The sequence below is a fragment of the Lithobates pipiens genome, unplaced genomic scaffold, assembly GCF_037356315.1.
Source record: "Lithobates pipiens isolate NorthernLeopardFrog02 unplaced genomic scaffold, aLitPip1_a1.2 Scaffold_16, whole genome shotgun sequence".
NCBI classification, from domain to species: domain Eukaryota; kingdom Metazoa; phylum Chordata; class Amphibia; order Anura; family Ranidae; genus Lithobates; species Lithobates pipiens.
Genome location: NW_027507748.1, coordinates 269,567,352 through 269,587,115, shown reverse-complemented (window position 1 = coordinate 269,587,115; position 19,764 = coordinate 269,567,352). Strand labels below are relative to the sequence as shown.

Genomic DNA, 19,764 nt, shown 5'->3' with positions numbered 1-19,764 from the left:
TGCCACCCATCCGTGCCACCCATCTGTGCCACCCATCTGTGCCACCCATCTGTGCCACCCATCCATGCCACCCATCCGTGCCGCCAATCTTTGCCCATCAGTGCCGCCTTATCTGTGCCCATCGGTGCCGCCTTATCTGTGCCTATTAGTGCCGCCTTAACTATGCCTATCAGTGCCCACCAGTGCAGCCTATCAGTGCCCACCAATGCAGCCTATCAGTGCCGCCTCATCAGTGCACTTCAATGAAGGAGAAAAATTACCTGTTTGCAAAATTTTATAACAAACTATTAAACATGATTTTTTTTTTTTTTTGCATCTTTTTTTGTTTGTTTAGCAAAAAATAAAACTCCCAGCTGTAATTAAATACCACCAAAAGAAAGCTCTATTTGTGGGAAAAAAATGATAAAAATTTAATTTGGGTACAGTGTTGTATGCCCATGCAATTGTCATTCAAAGTGCATCAGCGCTGAAAGCTGAAAATTGGTCTGGGACTGAGGGGGGTTTAAGTGCCCAGTAAGCAAGTGGTTAAGGACAACCTAAGTGTTACTCGCATTGTTACCAAGTTCATACACCCTGCAAAGGCTAACTTTGGTCCACCACAAGAATATGTACATGCTTTAAAAAAAAAATCATATAAATGATTGAAGGTTATGGTAAAAACCTGAGCTATTTGAACCTTTTCCACTGATTACCAGCCATTCTTAACTGATCAGGTTTAATTTTAGGTATTATCTTAATATAATTTCAAATTAACAGGGTTTTTATGTGGTACCCAAGCTGTAGCTATGGGGTGAATAAAGTGAGCTCCTTCTGGGCCTTTGAAAATAGGGGGCTCAACGTTTTCTTTATCTGTATGGAATTAATCAGCATTTTTCTTTCCTTCATTAATTTTTTTTGTTTGTAGCCTCTGGTAGACTTGTAAGGACCAAAAAAAGTTTTACCCAGTTGTAATACATATCAAGGGTGAATAGAAAGTTATTTTTTGAGACAAGAGTTCTCAAAAAACAAAGCTATACAGTTTTTGAGAGACGAGTTACATTAAGCATTTTCTTTGTGTGATCTATTATGTTCAAAGCACATATCAATGAAAGCATATTGAATACAGGTGTTTTTATGCAAGCAAACGTTTACACGTGGGAAATTACATCAGAAGTTCAGCTGGTTGAAAAACTATATATAATGAAGCAGATTTATACCCATAACAACACAATAAAAAATAGTGACCTTTAGCAAGGAACATACATTCCATATTAATAATTATATACTCAGAAAAAATGAGAAATTCCTAGTGCAAAAAGAGATCTGCAGCAACCTATATTCCAGGCACAAAGGAATTACAAACATAACTAATCTAAAAGGTGCACAAATCCTCTGTAGTAAACAAAACAAAAATATGTGTGTGAAAAAATAAAGTTAACTCATATTAAACCATATTGAATGAATGAATGAATGAAATACTTGTATAGCGCACAATGCGAACTGATTCGCCTCTAGGCGCTGTGGCGAGCTTTGATCATCTGCTAAAAGAGGAAGGTCTTGACTTTTTTCCTAAAAGCCAGGTGATTTTCTTCCAGGCGGATGTTGATTGGTAGAGCATTCCATAGCCGAGGCCCTTGAACAGCGAATCTCCGATCACCCTGGGATTTATACCGGGCTTTGGGCACGAGGAGGAGGTTTTTGTTGGCTGATCGAAGACTGCGGTTTGGTGTGTAATGATTTATTTTCTCCATTAGGTATTGCGGAGCTTCTCTATGCACGCATTTGTGGGTGAGGCAAAGGGTCTTGAACGATTTTTTACGGTTAGCCAATGTAAGCTCCTCAGTGAAGGAGAAATGGATTCCCAGGGTTTTTTTCCTGTTATCAGCCTTGCCGCCGTGTTTTGGATCAGTTGTAATCGCGCAAGTTGATATTGTGGTAATCCTATGTAAAGCGAGTTTGCGTAGTCCAGTCGTGAATTAATGATTGTTCCAACTACCACTGCTTTGTCATTCTTTGGGATAAAAGGGATGAGTCTGCGAAGCATGCGCAGCAGATGGTGAGATCGACTGACTACAGATCCTATTTGCGCATCCATTGACATTTGTGCGTCTAAAATAACCCCGAGACTCTTCGCTTTGGTCTTTGGGGAGATAGTCTGCCCAAAGACGGTTGGTGGAGACCAGGAGGTTTTGGTTGCGGGCTTATGATTTGGGTGTAAGATAAGAAGCTCTGTCTTTGGTTCAGCTGGAGGGAGTTGGTGGTCATCCAGTCCTCTATTGATTTGAGGCAGTTTTCAAGTTGTTGTTGGTGATCTTTTTTTCCATTGATCCGGAAATAAAGTTGCGTGTCGTCAGCGTAAGAGTGGAAGCAGAGATCTGAGCATCTGATGATTTGAAGGAGTGGGCGAATGTAAATGTTGAAGAGAACGGGTGACAACGGAGAGCCTTGAGGGACTCCGCAGGTGACTGCCCGAGTTTCGGAGAGGAATTTTCCTAGTTTCACTGTCTGTGACCGATTTCCTAGGAAGGACGCGAACCATTGGAGATCTATGTCTTGGACTCCGGCTACTTCTGTGAGGCGGACGAGTAGAGTATTGTGATCTACTGTATCAAACGCTGCACTTAGGTCTAGCAGTACGAGGAGACACGGCTCTCCATCATCTGCTGCTTCGAGGGCGTCATCCCAAATCTTGAGGAGAGCTGTTTCTGTTCCATGACCCGGGCGGAAGCCTGATTGCAGCGGGTCCAGGAGTTTGTGAGTATCCAGGTGAAGTTGTAGCTGATGTACTACAGCTTTCTCTATGATCTTAGAAATGGTGTTGAGGCTTGTAATCGGCCTACGGTTGTTTGGATCCTGAGGGTCCAGGTTTGGTTTCTTGAGTAGAGGTTTGACGATGCCTTGTTTGAGGATGCTGGGAACAATCCCTTCGTGGAATGATCGGTTTATGAGGTGGGTTATGGTTGGAGCCACGATGTCGGAGCATTCTTTCAGTAGTTTTGTGGGGATGATGTCAATAGGTGAGGTACTGTCACGCAGTTTATTAATGATGTTTTTTGCGGTTGAACAATGTGCATCAAAGAAATTGTGAAATGGCAGTCCCATAACATATAATTCACATATGCATAACAAAATAAACTTCAAAGAGAAACCTATAAATGTCCAAACGTGAAATTTTGAACATGATGAAAGTCCATGTGTAAGAATCCCAAACCACCTCACAGACAAGCGTGCCAGTTTCCTCACCAAACAGTAATGATCTCCAAATGACATGAGATCAACAGTGCAGAAATCATCCAGTTGGGGTTACCTCTCAGGATACCACTGCCTCCATGGTCCTTCACTGGTTATCCAAAGCCAGCACCTCAAAGTAATAATGGGTAGGAAAAATAACAAAGGACCATAGAGTAGTATGCCAAAACCACATAATTAAAAGTTGACATACTCACGAAAGTAAGGCCGCGTACACACGCGGAGACTGTTCGCTCAACTTTGTCCGTCAAACAGTTTCAGCGGACAGTCCGCTCAAACTTAGAATGGACGGACTTGCCCACACACGATGAACGAAACCGTGCGCGATGACGTGAACGGCACGTACGACGGGACTAGAAAACGACGTCCTATACACTGCAATGCAACCTTCGGCGTATAAATTCTTTCTGAGCATGCGCGGAACTTTGTTTGACGAACAAGCCTACACACGAGGGGACTGTTCGCTGAAACAAGGTTTCAGCGGACAGTTTTTCGGAAATTCCGAAAAACCTTGTTCAGCAGACTGTTCGCTGAAACTGTCCGCTGAAAGCCCACACACGGGCGGACTGTCCGCTGAAACACTGTTCAGCGGACAAAGTTGAGCGAACAGTCCCCACGTGTGTACGCGGCCTTAGAGTAATACAGGTAAAATACACCACACCGGGGATCAAAAGTGAGCATACAACATCATATGCCACTGGCCTCACCCTACGCACGTGTCGCTTGGTGCAATGGACATCTTCAGGGGTTAAAGACAAAACACACTTAGGGCGAGGCCAGTGACATATAATGTTGTACACCCCTTGTTGATACCTGGTGTGGTGTGTTGTTGCTCTGTAACCTTTGTGAGTAGATCTACTTTTAATAATTCATGTGATTTTAGCATACTACTTGTTTTGCTTTCCTCTAGCTATTAAAGGTTATTGTGGTGTGAACAAGGCTTATCAAAGCTGAAACTAGTCTGCTGCTCATCGGTCTTTTTCTGGCCGGAATTCCGATCGTGTGTACACGGCATTACGCTCTGCCTACAGTGGTTTGAACACACTTCAAAGCCATTGCAGGTTTAACTTTGATTACCCTACTTTCTAAATATTTTGCCTTGCTTGCAGTTTCTTCCAAACACATGGATGACACTGCAAGCTGCTCCTTCAGTAAATCTCTTTATAATTCGGCAGTTTCTCTCTTTTCAGATTCAATATGTAGAGCATGCAAGAAGTTCAAACCAAACACAGTAAGGCCGCGTACACACGGGCGGATTGTCTGCCCAACTAAGTTCGGCAGACAATCCGACAGACAGTCCGTTCAAAATTTGCATGAACGGACTTGACCACACACGATGAGCACACAGTCCACTGAAAGCGTGCGTGATGACGTGTACAGCACGTACGACGGGACTAGAAAAACGACGTCCTATACACTGCAATGCAACCTTCGGCCGTGTAAACCCTTTCTGAGCATGCGCCATACTTAGTCCGTCCAACTTGCCTACACACGAGCGGACTGTCCGCTGAAACCAAGTTTGGACGGACAAAACCAAGTTTGAACGGACTGTCTTACGGAAATTCCGTAAGACTTTGTTCGTCAGACTGTCCGCTGAAAAAGTCCGCTGAAGCCCACACACGAGCGGATTGTCCGCTGAAACACTGTTCAGCGGACTAAGTTGGACAGACAATCCGCCCGTGTGTACGCGGCCTAACTGTTGCCATCTTTCCCTTACTGTACCTAAAACGTTTGAGACTAAAATCTAAGCAAAGATTAGAGACAACATCCCCCCAAACTCTGTTCAAAGGAGAAGCATATCTAGCCAGCTCCTTAGCAACAGACATCCATTGACTATCTCTGGCCCAGGTAGGAAGGGTGCATGCCTTCAAGTTCTCCAGGGCACCTGAAACCTTTGCAGCCTTACTCTTCCTAAACAGCGTATGCAACATTTTTCTTCAGCACAAGCTACAAAACACACCACAGAAAACAGGTCTGCTTCAGTTGAATTTCAGTGCAAATTCCAGAATCCCAGAGCCCCCAATGTTTCGGTTTGCGTCTATCTATTAAAGGTTCTTGCAGTTAAACCAAGGAAGCTTAGACTTCTGTAGTGTATCAATGCTTTACTAAACAGAAAATCTGCACATAAAACTGTATGATACACCAGTGTTTCTCAACCTTTTTTCAGTCGAGCGCCCTTAAAAAGTATTTTCAGTCTTGAGGCACCCCAGTCCAAGGCTTGGTTCACGTTACTGTGTGTCGTGGAACACGTGCAAAATCGTGCTTGTTCCTGACACAGACAAATTCTCTGCTCTTTAGGGGTGTCATTAATTCTTAATGGTAGCCCACTAGGGGTGCAATGGATCGTCACCGATCCGTGATCCAAATGGGTCACCCCAACCCGGATTGGCACACGCAGCGATCCGCAGAGCGCTCCGTGGTCTAGGCCTTAGGAATGGCCGCGGCTTCGGCCTAGCTCTGAAGCGGCGGCCATTTTTCTACACCCAGGCCATTTACAATGCGATTGCTCTGTCAAATGACGGAGCGATCACTTGTAAACAAACCGGCGTCATGACATGACGGTTCCTCTCTCCCCTCTCTGTACTGATCTGTACAGTGGAGGGGAGAGATTGGATGGAAGCAGCACTGTGGGCTGGATCTGCAGTGCCCACAGCGCTGCTCTGTGACCGCTATCCCTCCATACCCAGCAATACTCTGCCAATACCCTGCCAATACTCTTCTGTACCCTGCCAATACCCTGCCAATAGCCAGCACTACCCTGCCAATACCTTGCCAATACTCTGCATTAACCCAGCCAATACTCTGCCATACTCTGCGATACCCAGCCATACTTTGCAATACTCTGCGATACCCAGCCATACTCTGTAATACTCTGCTATACCCAGCCATACTCTGTAATACTCTGCGATACCCAGCCATACTCAGCCAATATTACAGTGGGGACTATATGGTGGTGGAATTTTCACAGGTTTTTGCAAATTCAATTATTACTTGCTGATCCAAAAAAAGGTTCCGATCCGTGATTCTGATCCGAGGAACAATCCGATCCGTGAGTTTTTTGATCCGTTGCACCCCCTATACCCCACACATTGGAAAATGTGGGGTGCTTTTGGTGCAGTGCAATTAAAAAAAAAAAGTTGGGGACTTCTTTCCCTGCATTTTTGTGGGTAGAAAAGCCCATTGAAATGAATGGGCTGCCCTACACGCAGCACACAGCCACACAGATGTGAACCAAGGGCTTGTTCACATGTCAGGTTGGAGGGAAGGTAAAACCACAAGGTTGAACAGTTTTTACCACCCCCAACTTCTCCTCCTTTAGCTGCAGAGGCAGTAGCTGAGGGTGTACACATGCTGTGGCTTCAGCTGGAGGTATACCCAGGGTAAATGGGACTGCACTGCAACTACCCTGCCACTGTGTGCATTGCACGGTTCCGGTGTAGTGATGCTTCATTAAAACAAGCGGTGAGGAAGCAACATAATGCCTCTTTACCGCCTGTCAAATACCTCTGAGAAGTGATCTGTGCATGAATTGCTTTTCAGAGGAGCAGCAGTCCTTGCTGCTATCACAAACAAGCCCTACAAATTAGTTCTGATGGTACAGGAATGGGGGCGGGGGTGTCAGGATTAAAAGTAACATACACCCTCGCATACGAACACATGCACACACATACAGACACATGAACACACACATACAGACACATGCGCACACACACACAGACACATGTACAGACACACAGCACACTGGTTGAGAAAGGCTGGGATACACAATACAACACAACTCATAGCTTGAAAAAATTAGTGACGCTGTGAGATTATAATATGTATCTAATCTCAATAGACCATATAACATGGAATGAAGTGACATGTTTAAAAAGTGCTACGTGTGGTATCTACTGCCTTTCAGAAAAAAATTACAGGACTTGAATAAATCAATTAAAATAGAAAGTGCAACAATATATGTGCCAATACAAAAAAACTTTTTTTTTAAAAAAGTGATAAAGTCCATACAGTGAATTATTGGTGACTTTAAATATTGATGGCAGAAAGGAAATCCTTCACTGTAAACATAAAACATCCCCAGAAGTGCTCAGATATGAAAACTTCTCACCAGATGGATATGTCCTCTTTAATTAAAAAGAAGGTTAATGGATAAGCTCTCTGTGCTGTGTTCTTCTTTCCTCCAAATTAACTCATAAGGAAAACATAACAATCCATAGCGCAATACTGTTTATTATTTCAAACAAATATAAACAAAAAACGGGGTGCCTGCTTACATTTGTTGGTGCCTTAGCTTGGCACTGATGATAGCTTGCATGAATTGTAATATGGGAACCTCTCACCACTGGGCTTCACGTCCAAAACTGCCTGCGTTCCACTCGTGCTGGAAGAGAAACTGGAAGCGAGGATCCGGAAAAGATTTGACCGAAAGCTCCTCGATGTACGTTTCTTAAGAATTACGTCATCAGGAAGCATAACGGTCACTGGGCATGTGCGCCCTATATGGCTAGGAAATGACTGCGATTGGTGGAGATGCAAGTCTCCACCCTCCACACTCGTATGGAAAAAAAACAATTCAGCTATCTGTTGATCTTGCAATCTCTGTATTAGGAACATTTGCATAATATATAAATCCCTCATAGCCCGAATAATGAATCATAAACAATCATTTTATATTAATACAATAGTTGCACACATGTACTGTAATGCATTTTAATTATTATAAAAAAGCTAATACTTTTACTTTGTAAAAAATTATAAAAAAATCTTTTTAAAAAACAAAATTAAAGAAAATTCCTTTTATTATAATTAAACCACCAACCAGTTAATGAAACATTATCTAACCACGTTACACACAAAATTATCCAATGATGAAATGTTGAGAACCTAAAAATACTTTTTAATTCATCAAAGGACCCAATTCATTCATTAGTAAGAAAGCAATTTAAATCTATGTTCATACCGGCTGGCTGCATAGTACCCATTTAGCCGGTATAACCACTGAGTTTCATTCTTGGAAACCACCTGTTTAAGATATGTACCTCTACAGTGTTTGGATATTCTATCTATGCCATAAAAGGTCAAAAGTGAGGATCCCTGTTATGGTATAATCAAACGTGTTTTGATATACTGTGTTTTACAAACCCTTTTGCAATGTTCGTGATATGTTCGTTAATCCTAGTGCGCAACTTGCGTGTTGTCCTTCCTACATATTGCATTGGACAGGGACACCCCAACACATACGTTTACGTACTCTGAGTCACATGTAATAAGTGCCTTTATTTTGTGTTCGTGTTTATTCATTACAGATTGGAATTTGTCTATTTTTCTACTTTTCCTTTTCGTGGTTTTGCAGGCTCTACATCTGGTACAGTAGTGGAAACCCTCTCTATCTAAAAATGAGCTCAATTCCTTTGGAGGATCTAAGACATGAGGGGCTATCTTATTTATTAATCCTGGGACCCTTCTATAAATGCATTTGAGTCTCCTTCGGGGGGGGGGGGGGGGGGTTTAAGGTCTTTATCTTTAAGGAGGATTGGCCAATGTTTGCTAAACTTTTCCTAAACTTCTCTATACTGTGTATGAAATCCAGTAACAAAAGCCATCTGAGTTTTATAATTCTGCAGGCTATCACAATTTCTTTTAACTCACATAAATTGGCTTTTTGGTATCCCCCTAAGTCATTGTGGGTGGTGACAACTTTGTAAGGGCAAATAACCATTTCTGTTGATTTCCTTAAACATTATTTTAGTTGTTGTTTTATTTCATTTTTAAGTGAGTATGAAGTCTAAATAATTCACTGTTTCTGTGTGGTATTCTGCTGTAATTTTCAAACCATACCTATTTGTATTTAGAATCCTAATAAATGATTCGAAGCTTTCAGTTGGGCCCTCCCATAATAGAAAGATATCATCAAAACATCGCTTGTAAAATAGGAGGCCCTCACACTTTTTTGTATATATAATTTCTTCTTCCCATTTATTTAGTACTATATTGACCATGCTGGGGGCATAACGTGCCCCAATAGCTACCCCTTTGATCTGTTTATAGTGTTGGTTATGAAACCAAAAATAATTGTTCCCCATCACTTTTTTTAATCCTTTATCCAAAAAATTGATTTGCACCTTTTTAAGTAAGGATTGATGTTTCAGAGCCCATTTTACTGCTTTCAGATATGATGATGATATTGGTATACAACGATTCGATATCGACTGTGGCCAATATAGTATTAGGGGTAACTTCAATTTTTTGTATTTGTATTAATTCTCTACTATCCTTAAGATAAGATTTTCTTTATGTGACTAATGATTTCAGATAGATATCTACAAATTCTACTATTCTGGAATACAGGGAATCAATTCCAATGATGATGGGCCTACCACTTTTGGGATTATATACATCACTGGTGATCTAGGAGCTTGTGGGATCAAATATTTTGCTTCTTTTGTATCTAAAATTTTTCTTTGGATGCCTTTGTTTACCCACTCAGTAAGTTCCACTACTTTCAGTACTATCTGAAAGTAATCTGAATACCTACTGATTATAATCTTTCTCCGTAAGTATTACTAACCCTCCCCCTTTATCTGCCGTCTCACTACAATGTCTTTCTTCTTTTCTAACTGTTTAATTTCTTCCCATATTCATTCATTTTCCTTATATTTCTTTATTTTTTAGTCCGCTATGCACAAACTCCTGATCTCCAGTACCCAGTTAGGCAGACTCGCAAAATGTTTTTTTATATTAAGCTTTCCCACATATTGTTCAATGTTGATAAAAGCTTTGAACTTATCAAGATTTGTATCTGGTGCAAATTTCAATCCTTTGGCTAGGACCTCCATCTCTTCCTCTGAGAAATGGACCCCTGCCAGATTAACCACTCGCCGACTGCCACACGCCAATGTACGTCGGCAGAAGGGCTTGTACAGGCAGAATCACTGCCCCCCCCCACAGTTAGAAACACGCCCCTAGGACACACTTAACCCCTACACTGCCACCTAGTGGTTAACCCCTTCACTGCCAGTGTCGTTTATACAGGAATCAGTGCATTAGTATAGCACTGATTGCTGTATAAGTGACAATGGTCCCAAAAATGTGTCAGAAATGTCCGTGTCCACCACGATGTCGCAGTCACAATAAAAATCGCTGATCGCCGCCATTTAAAAATAAACATTATTAATAAAAATGCCATAAAACGAACCCCTATTTTGTAAACGCTATAACTTTTGCGCAAACCAACCAATAATCGTTTATTTGTGATTTTTTTTTTTTTTTACCAAACATATGTAGAAGAATAGGCATTGACCTAAACTGAGGAAAAACATTGTTTTTTATATATTTTTGGGGGATATTTATTATAGCAAAAAGTTAAAAATAATGCGTTCTTTTTCAAAATTGTCACTCTTTTTTTGCTTATAGCGCAAAAAATAAAAACCGCAGGGGTGATCAAATACCACCAAAAGAAAGCTATATTTGTGGTAAAAAAAGGACGTCAATATTATTTGGGTGCAACGTGGCACGACCGCGCAATTGTCAGTTAAAGCAACACAGTGCCGAATTGCAAAAAGTGCTCTGGTTAGGAAGGGGGTAAATTCTTCCGGGGCTGAAGTGGGTAAAAAGGCCCGTATTTAGTTTTCCCATTTTCTTTTTCTTTCCGCTTCCTCCTCTCATTACTCTTTTTCTATACGATCCCTCATATGTTGTTTGAGGAGGTGGAGGTTATTTTGGCACCAGGTTTCTTTCCTACACTATTACATCTGAGATAAAAAATAAAAAAAAACTCTTATTGCACCCATACAGCCATGGATGTTTTTGATTTTATGAAAGACATGACATTTGATTTAGAAGAAGTGTTCCAATCAAATCCCACCCCCAATGTAGATTTGGATAGAGGTTTTAAGGAACTCCAACATGATAGGGAGAAACAAATCAGAATATGGTGGGATAGAGCATCCCTGGAGGCCTATATCAAGAAAAATCTCACTCTGAGGGGACTCAGATTGGATATCAATTCAAATGATAGCATAGAAGATTTAAGTCTCTTAGATGAATGGTACCAATTTTTAAATGCATGTGGACAAAAACTTATGCAACTTATGATCAAAAGAAGGAAACCAAAACTGTTATTAAAATCTAAAATAAATGATCTTAGAGAAAGGATGGCACCTTTTTCTGGATAACCTAGATTATCAAGAAAAAGCAAAAAAAAAATACAGATGTATTTAGCCAAATATGATGGATAAATCAAACAAAAGAAGCTCAAAAAATATCAAAGGGATCTGAAATATTTAAGTGAACACAAAATATATAAATGGCAGGAAGACATTTAACCTCCTGGATCTAAGGAATCCTCAGTGGAGAGAGAAATAAAGATACGAGATGTAATAGCCCAGATGACTAATGCATCTCAGACAAACAATTAGATCTCGTATCTCTATTTCTCTTTCCACTGAGGATTCCTTAGACCCAGGAGGTTAAATGTCTTCCTGACATTTATATACAGTGGGGACGGAAAGTATTGAGACTCCCTTACATTTTTCACTCTTTGTTATATTGCAGCCATTTGCTAAAATCATTTAAGTTCATTTTTTCCCCTCATTAATGTACACACAGCACCCCATTTTGACAGAAAAACACAGAATTGTTGAAATTTTTGCAGATTTATTAAAAAAGAAGAACTGAAATATCACATTTGTCCTAAGTATTCAGACCCTTTGCTGTGACACTCATATATTTAACTCTTAAAACTATTAAGGTGCTGTCCATTTCTTTTGATCATCCTTGAGATGGTTCTACACCTTCATTTGAGTACAGCTGTGTTTGATTATACTGATTGGACTTTATTAGGAAAGCCACACACCTGCCTATATAAGACCTTACAGCTCACAGTGCATGTCAGAGCAAATTAGAATCATGAGGTCAAAGGAACTGCCTGAAGAGCTCAGAGACAGAATTGTGGCAAGGCACAGATCTGGCCAAGATTACAAGCACACGAGCACAGTGGCCTCCATAATCCTTAAATGGAAGACGTTTGGGGCGACCAGAACCCTTCCTAGAGCTGGCCGTCTGGCCAAACTGAGCTATCGGGGGAGAAGAGTCTTGGTGAGAGAGTTAAAGAAGAACCCAAAGATCACTGTGGCTGAGCTCCAGAGATGCAGTTGGGAGATGGGAAAAAGTTGTAGAAAGTCAACCATCACTGCAGCCCTCCAGCAGTCGGGACTTTATGGCAGAGTGGCCCGATGGAAGCCTCTCCTCAGTGCAAGACACATCAAAACCTGCATGGAGTTTGCTAAAAAAAAACACCTGAAGGACTCCAAGATAGTGAGAAATAAGATTCTCTGGTCTGAGACCAAGATAGAACTTTTTGCCCTTAATTCTAAGCGGTACGTGTGGAGAAAACCAGGCACTGCATCACCTGTCCAATACAGTCCCAACAGTGAAGCATGGTGGTGGCAGCATCATGCTGTGGGGACAGGACGACTGGTTGCAATCGAGGGAAAGATGAATGTGGCCAAGTACAGGGATATCCTGGATGAAAACCTTCTCCAGAGTGCTCAAGACCTCAGACTGGGCCGAATGTTTACCTTCCAACAAGACAATGACCCTAAGCACACAGCTAAAATAATGAAGGAATGGCTTCACATCAACTCTGTGACTGTTCTTGAATGGCCCAGCCAGAGCCCTGACTTAAAGTGGTAAAGTAAACTCCCCTATCGTTTTCAGCCAAGGAAGCTGCCATCTTTGCCTCTGTTTAATCTTCAACTGCTATGGTGCTGCACATGTGATTCGTTATGACACCAGCCATTGGATGGTTTGATAGTTTGGCACAGCCAATGTGCAGTTAGCATTCCCGGCATGCCTTTTTTTTTTTAACTGTTTAAATCGATGGGTTTACTTCCACTTTAAACCAATTGAGCATCTCTGGAGAGACCTAAAATGGCTGTCCACCAATGTTTACCATCCAACCTGACAGAACTGGAGAGGATCCCCAAATCCAGGTGTGAAAAACTTGTTTCATCTTTCCCAAAAAGACTCATGGCTGTAATAGTTCAAAAGGGTGCTTCTACTAAATACTGAGCAAAGGGTTTCACTTTTTCTTTTTTTAATAAATATGCAAAAATGTCAACAATTCTGTGTTTTTCTGTCAATATGGGGTGCTGTGTGCATATTAATGAGGAAAAACATGAACTTAAATGATTTTAGCTAATGGCTGCAATATAACAAAGAGTGACAAATTTAAGGGGGTCTGAATATTTTCCATCCCCACTGTATTTTGTTTTCACTTAAATCTTTCAGATCCCTTTGATATTTTCTAAGCTTCTTTAGATTTTTTTGATTTCTCCATCATATTTGGCTAAATACATCTGTCATTTTTTTTAGCTTTTTCTTGATAATCTAGGTTATCCGGAAAAGGTGCCATCCTTTATTTAAGATCATTTATTTTAGATTCTAATAACAGTTTTTTTTTTTCTTAAGAATGGTAGAGAATGAATTAATATGCTCCAAAAATTAGTTACTCCTAATACTATATTGGTCACAGTTGATATTGAATCGTTGTATAGCAATATCAATCAAAGTTATGGTCTGAAAGCAGTAAAATGGCCTTTGAAATATCAATCTGAAAAAGGCGAAAATCAATTTTTTGGTTGAAGGATTAAAAATGGCAATGGGGAACAATTTGTTTCCATAACCAACACTATAAACAGATCAAAGGGGTAGCTATGGGGGCACATTATGCCCCCAGCGTGGCCAACATAGTACTAAATAAATGGGAAGAAGTAATTATATAAGCAAAAAAGTGGGAGGGTCTCCTATTTTACAAGCAATATATTGATGATATTGTACTATTATGGGAGGGTCCAACTGAAAGCTTGGGATCATTTATTAGCATGCTAAATACAAATAGGTATGGTTTAAAATTTACAGCAGAATACCACACAGAAACAATGAATTATTTAGACTTGGTACTCAATAAAAAACTAAATAAACTACTAAAAACGTTTTTTAAGGAAACTGACAGAAATGGTTATGTGCCCTTACAAAGCTGGCACCAAACGTGATGGCTTAGGGGGATACCCAAAACCAGAGTTGGAAGATATTGTGATAGCCTGCAGGATTATACAACTCAGATACCCTGATTACTAGGTTCATTGAGAAAGGTTACACCCCTAAATAATTTGAGAAATGTAAAAATAAAGTTTCAATATGGATAGAAACTCACTCATAACCAACAATAAACCTAGGAAGTTTAAAGGAGAATTGGCTTTTGTTACTGGATTTCATAGACAGTATAGAGAAGTTGAGGACATTTTTAGCAAACTTTGGCCAATCCTCCTTAAGGATAAAGCCCTTAAACCTCTCCTCCCAAGGAGACCCAAATGCATTTATAGACGGGCCCCAGGGTTAAGAAATAAGATAGCCCCTAATGTCTTAGATCCTCTAAAGAAATGGAGCACATTTTTAGATAGAGGGTTTCCACTACTGTACCAGATGTTGAGCTTGCAAAACTACAAAAAGAAAAAGTAGAAAAATAGACAAATTCCAATCAGTAATGAATAAAAAAGAACACAAAATAAAGTCACTTATTACATATGACTCAGAGTACGTAATTTATTGTTTTTTAAAAAGATATTTTTATGTAAAAAAAATTATATATTTTTTATAGTAATTCAAATGTATTACATTACATAGTGTGCAATTATTGTATCAATATATAATGATTGTTTATGAATCATGTTAGGGTTATGTGGGATTTTTATATTATGCAATGGTGCCTAATACAGAGATTGTAAGATTAAAAGATAGCTGCATGAACTGTTTTTTTTCCGTACGATAGGTGGAAGGTGGAGACCTGCATCTCCACCAATCGCAGTGATTTCCTACCCATAAAGGGCATGTATGCCTAGTGACTGTTCTGCTTCCTGATGATGTAATTCTTACGAAGCGTATGTCGAAGCGCTTCTGGTCACGTCACTTCCGGATCTCCGCTTCCGGTTTCTCTCCCAGCACGAGTGGAATGCACGCCATTTTGGACTTGAAGCCCATCAGTGAAAGGTTCCCATATTACAATTCATGCAAGCTATCCTCAGTGCCAGGCTAAGGCAACTACAAATGTAAACATGCACCCTACTGTTTGTTTATTTGTTTGAAATAGTAAACAGTATTGTGCTATTGGTTTGTCCTTTTATTTTCCTTATGAGATAATTTGGAGGAAAGGATGACACGGAGATCTTATCCATTAACAAAGGGTTCCTAACAGGATTTCCCTACAGCCCATCAGACCTTCTTTTTAAAGAGGAGCTGCACCTAAAAAAAAAATATTAAAAGCCAGCAGCTACTAATATTGCAGCTGCTGACTTTTAATAAAATAACACTTACCTGTCCCAGGTTCCAGCGATGTCGGCGGCAGATGACGAGCGATCGCTCATCTGGCTGCTGCCACCGCCGCCATCCTCTGTCAGGGAATCGGGAAGTGAAGCATGACGGCTTCACTGCCCGGTTCCCTACTGCGCATACGCAAGTCGCGCTGCGCGTCTCTTATGGTCCCCCGCTGTGTCTCTGGGAACTGTGTGTTTCCCAGAACACAACGGGGGGGCGGAGCGTCTGCGGGGGTCTGCAGCGGTCTGGCCGGAAGTGGGTGCAGTTACCTGGATTATCCAGGTAACTGCACCCCCCTCCCCCCTGAAAGGTGCCGATTGTGGCACCGGAGGGGGGGAGGGATAAGATTAGCGGAACATCCCCTTTAGGGTGAAGAACCGCTTTAAGTAAAGAGGTCATATCCATCTGGTGAGCAGTTTTCATATCTGAGCACTTCTGGGGTGTTTTATGTTTACGGTAAAGGATTCCCTTTCTGCCATCAAGATTTAAAGTCACCAATAATTCACTTTATGGACTTCATCACTGTGTTTTAATTTTTGTTTTCGTTTTTTAAAAATGTTTTGTTGTATTGGCACGTATGATGTTGCACTTTATATTTTAATTGATTTATTTAAGTCCTGTAATTTTTTTCTGGAAGGTAGTAGATACCGCACGTAGCACTTTTTAGCACATCACTTTATTCCATGTTATATGGTCTATTGAGATTAGATACATATTATAATCTCACAGCGCCCCCCGTCACTCATTTTTTTTTCAAATTGCACAGTGTTTTTATGGGAGCAGCTATATATATATAATATATAGTTTGGTTATTTCTAAAAGTATTATTTTGGCGCAAGGTTTGTTTCCTACACTGTTACAACTCATAGCTTACAAAAATATGCTTACAGCATGCGCAAGCCAATTATTCTTTCTAGCTAAATATAGACATGTACAATATGTACGCCTTAAGTAAACTAAACAGTTACTCTACTTAGGGACTCATTAATGACAGGAATAGTACCACTGGATTGGCGCAGGGCAAATGTGGTGCCTATATTTAAAAAGGTAACAAAGTCTTTACAAAAGTAATTATAGACCCGTTAGTTTAACTTCTATAGTTGGGAAGATACTGGAGGGATTAATAAAATAACACATAGACGAGTTCTTGCTGGATAAAAATATTTTGAGCAACAGACAGCATGGATTTATGAAAGACAGAAGTTGTCAGACAAACCTGATTTCTTTTTATGAGGTGGTAAGTAAAACCTTGGACAGAAGGGTGGCGGTGGACGTGATATATTTGGATTTTGCAAAAGCGTTCGATACAGTTCCGCACACACGGCTCTTGTGTAAGGTAAAGTCTACAGGTTTGGAAATATCAGTTTGTAAATAGATAGAAAACTGGCTAAAAGACAGAATTCAGAGAGTAGTGGTTAATGATTCTTACTCTGAATGGTCTAAGGTTATCAGTGGTGTACCCCAAGGTTCAGTGTTGGGACCCTTACTTTTTAATATCTTTCTAAATTATATTGGGTCTGGGATCAAAAGTAAAATTTCCGTGTTTGCAGATGACACCAAGCTATGCAGTGGAATAACGTCCTTACAGGATGTCTCCAATTTACAAGCCAACCTCAATGCTCTGTCTAATTGGGCGACTATGTGGCAGATGAGGTTTAATGTTGATAAATGTAAAGTTATGCACTTTGGGGCTAAGAATATGCATGCATCATACATTCTAGGGGGAGTACAACTGGGGGAATCCATAGTGGAGAAGGATCTGGGGTTTTTGGTAGGCCATTCATAAGCTCAATAATAGCATGCAATGCCAAGCTGCGGCTTCCAAAGCGAGCAACGTCCTTTCCTGTATTAAGAGAGATATAGACTCCAGAGAGAGATATATAATTTTTCCCCTGTTCAAATCATTAGTAAGACCTCATCTAGAATATGCAGTTCAGTTTTGGGCACCAGTTCTCAAAAAAGATATCAGTGAACTGGAGAAAGTGCAGAGAAGGGCAACCAAACTGATAAGAGGCATGGAGGAACTCAGCTATGAGGAAAGATTAGAGGAACTGAATTTATTCACTCTTGATAAGAGGAGATTAAGGAGGGATATGATCAACATGTACAAATATATAAGGGGTCCATATAGGGAACTTGGTGTCGAGTTATTCACTTTACAGTCAAACAGAGGACAAGGGGGCACTCTTTACGTCTAGAGGAGAAGAGATTTCATCTCCAAATACGGAAAGGTTTCCTCACAGTAAGAGCTGTGAAAATGTGGAATAGACTCCCTGCAGAGGTGGTTATGGCCAGCTCAGTGGATTGCTTTAAGAAAGGCCTGGATTATTTCCTAAGTGTACATAATATAACTGGGTACTAACATTTATAGGTAAGGTTGATCCGGGGAAAATCCAATTGCCTCTCGGGGGATCAGGAAGGTATTTTTTCCCCTGCTTTAGCAAATTGGATCATGCTCTGCTGGGGTTTTTTGCCTTCTTCTGGATCAACTGTGGGTATAGAATTGGGTATATGGGCTGGTATGATATTTAGTATATATATATATTTTTTTGGTTGAACTGGATGGACTTGTGTCTTTTTTCAACCTGACTAACTATGTAAGTATGATTCAAAATGGAATGTCCTTCATGGTCCAAACTCAAAACGTCTCCAAAACTCTCCGGTGTCTGGCAGCCACATCTTGCCTATTTGTCTCCCAAAATAAAACTCCTTTGTCTCCACATGCTTGTTTCCAAAAGACCCCAAGCCCCTCCGACCAACTTCTTGTCCTCTGCTCCAAAATCTATCCAACTGGTTTATTTACATATCAATGGAGGGGGCCTTAGCCTGTAACACCACATGGTTTTAAACTCTAACTCCATATTATTATAGAGTCAATACAAATAGTCATCGCAACACTACTCTATGACCCTTGTTAGAGAAAGTATTAGGACCATGACCATGAAACATTGCTACATCAGTTTAATTCCACTATTTAATCTCTCCGCTTATTTGCTGCCATAGCTGGCTAAAATTATTTTCTAGGCAACTACAAATCACTAGTGTGCAAAAATCATCAGCAGCTGCATTCGACAATATTAGTAGCTACTAAAGTTTGTGATTCTGTCGCTATCTTCAAACACTGCTGAATGTTTTTTTTTTTTTTTTTTTTTAAGTTTAATCCCCCATTCACACTTGAACACTGTGTATCTAGGTGATTTCTAGGCATTTTGTTTCCATGCCTATTTGATTTATTTTTAAGAGTGAAGTGCCATACAGGATTTCTTTTGGGGCAAGATTATGCGTTTTGGCTCCATAGACTGTTAATAATGGGAGCGCCAGAAAACATGCGTAACATGGGTTTTTGCATTTTTTTTGTATAGATATATTGAAGTCAATGGGGTCCCATTCTGTCCAAAACATTGCTCATGCACCATGTTCAGCTACGGGTGCCTGAACACTCAAATGTGAACAGGGACAATTGAAATGATATGTGTGTGAGCCACTCAGGCTTTATGGGAATAAAGTCATTAGCCCAACGCTGTTAGTGCTGCCCGGGAAGGGAGCTTGTGTATGCCTCAGGCAATGCTAAAGAGTGACCTCGCCAGGCCATTCCCCGGATTCATTTCACTCTGCCCACTGGAACTTACTCATGGGCATGGGCAGAGTGAAATGCATTTAGGGCATGGCCTGGTGGGGGTCCAGGCTGAGACTTTTCATTTTCATACAGCAGCCATTAACTTGATGTGCAGCTCCTGGGACACCTATCACTCTCTACCAGGGATATTTGAAAAGCATGGAATTTGCAATATTGTGTGTTTTGGAGATTCAAGCTACAAAACACTCATGGGTGAATGGGGGCAAAGTGATATTGCTATAGTGCTTTAGATGTTCTGACTTAAAAATGCTTTAAAACATGTTAGTACCACAAAATAGTTTGCATGTTTATATCTTAGGAAAACAAGTTGGAAAGTTAATTACTGTCTGCATGATACAACAAACTTATGATTTTTTCGACCTTCAGGTACAAAATAACAGATATCATTGGAAAGGAAGAAGGCCTCGGAGTGGAGAATCTTCGAGGATCTGGTATGATTGCTGGAGAATCATCATTGGCTTATGAAGAAGTCATCACAATTAATCTGGTAATCACAAAAAGCAGTTTGTGGATTTTATTAAACCACA

The 19,764-nt window shown here is 40.5% G+C and overlaps 1 protein-coding gene across 2 annotated transcripts in view; it reads left to right on the top strand.

Annotated features, from left to right (window-relative positions):
• Positions 1-19,764, top strand: part of ACACA (acetyl-CoA carboxylase alpha) — a 480,408-nt gene that overhangs the window by 299,070 nt on the left and 161,574 nt on the right. For both annotated transcript variants that reach the window (XM_077481395.1, XM_077481394.1), the window contains exon 43: positions 19,604-19,724. In XM_077481395.1, coding sequence (XP_077337521.1) covers positions 19,604-19,724 — 121 coding nt within the window. The remainder of the gene's footprint in view (positions 1-19,603; positions 19,725-19,764) is intronic.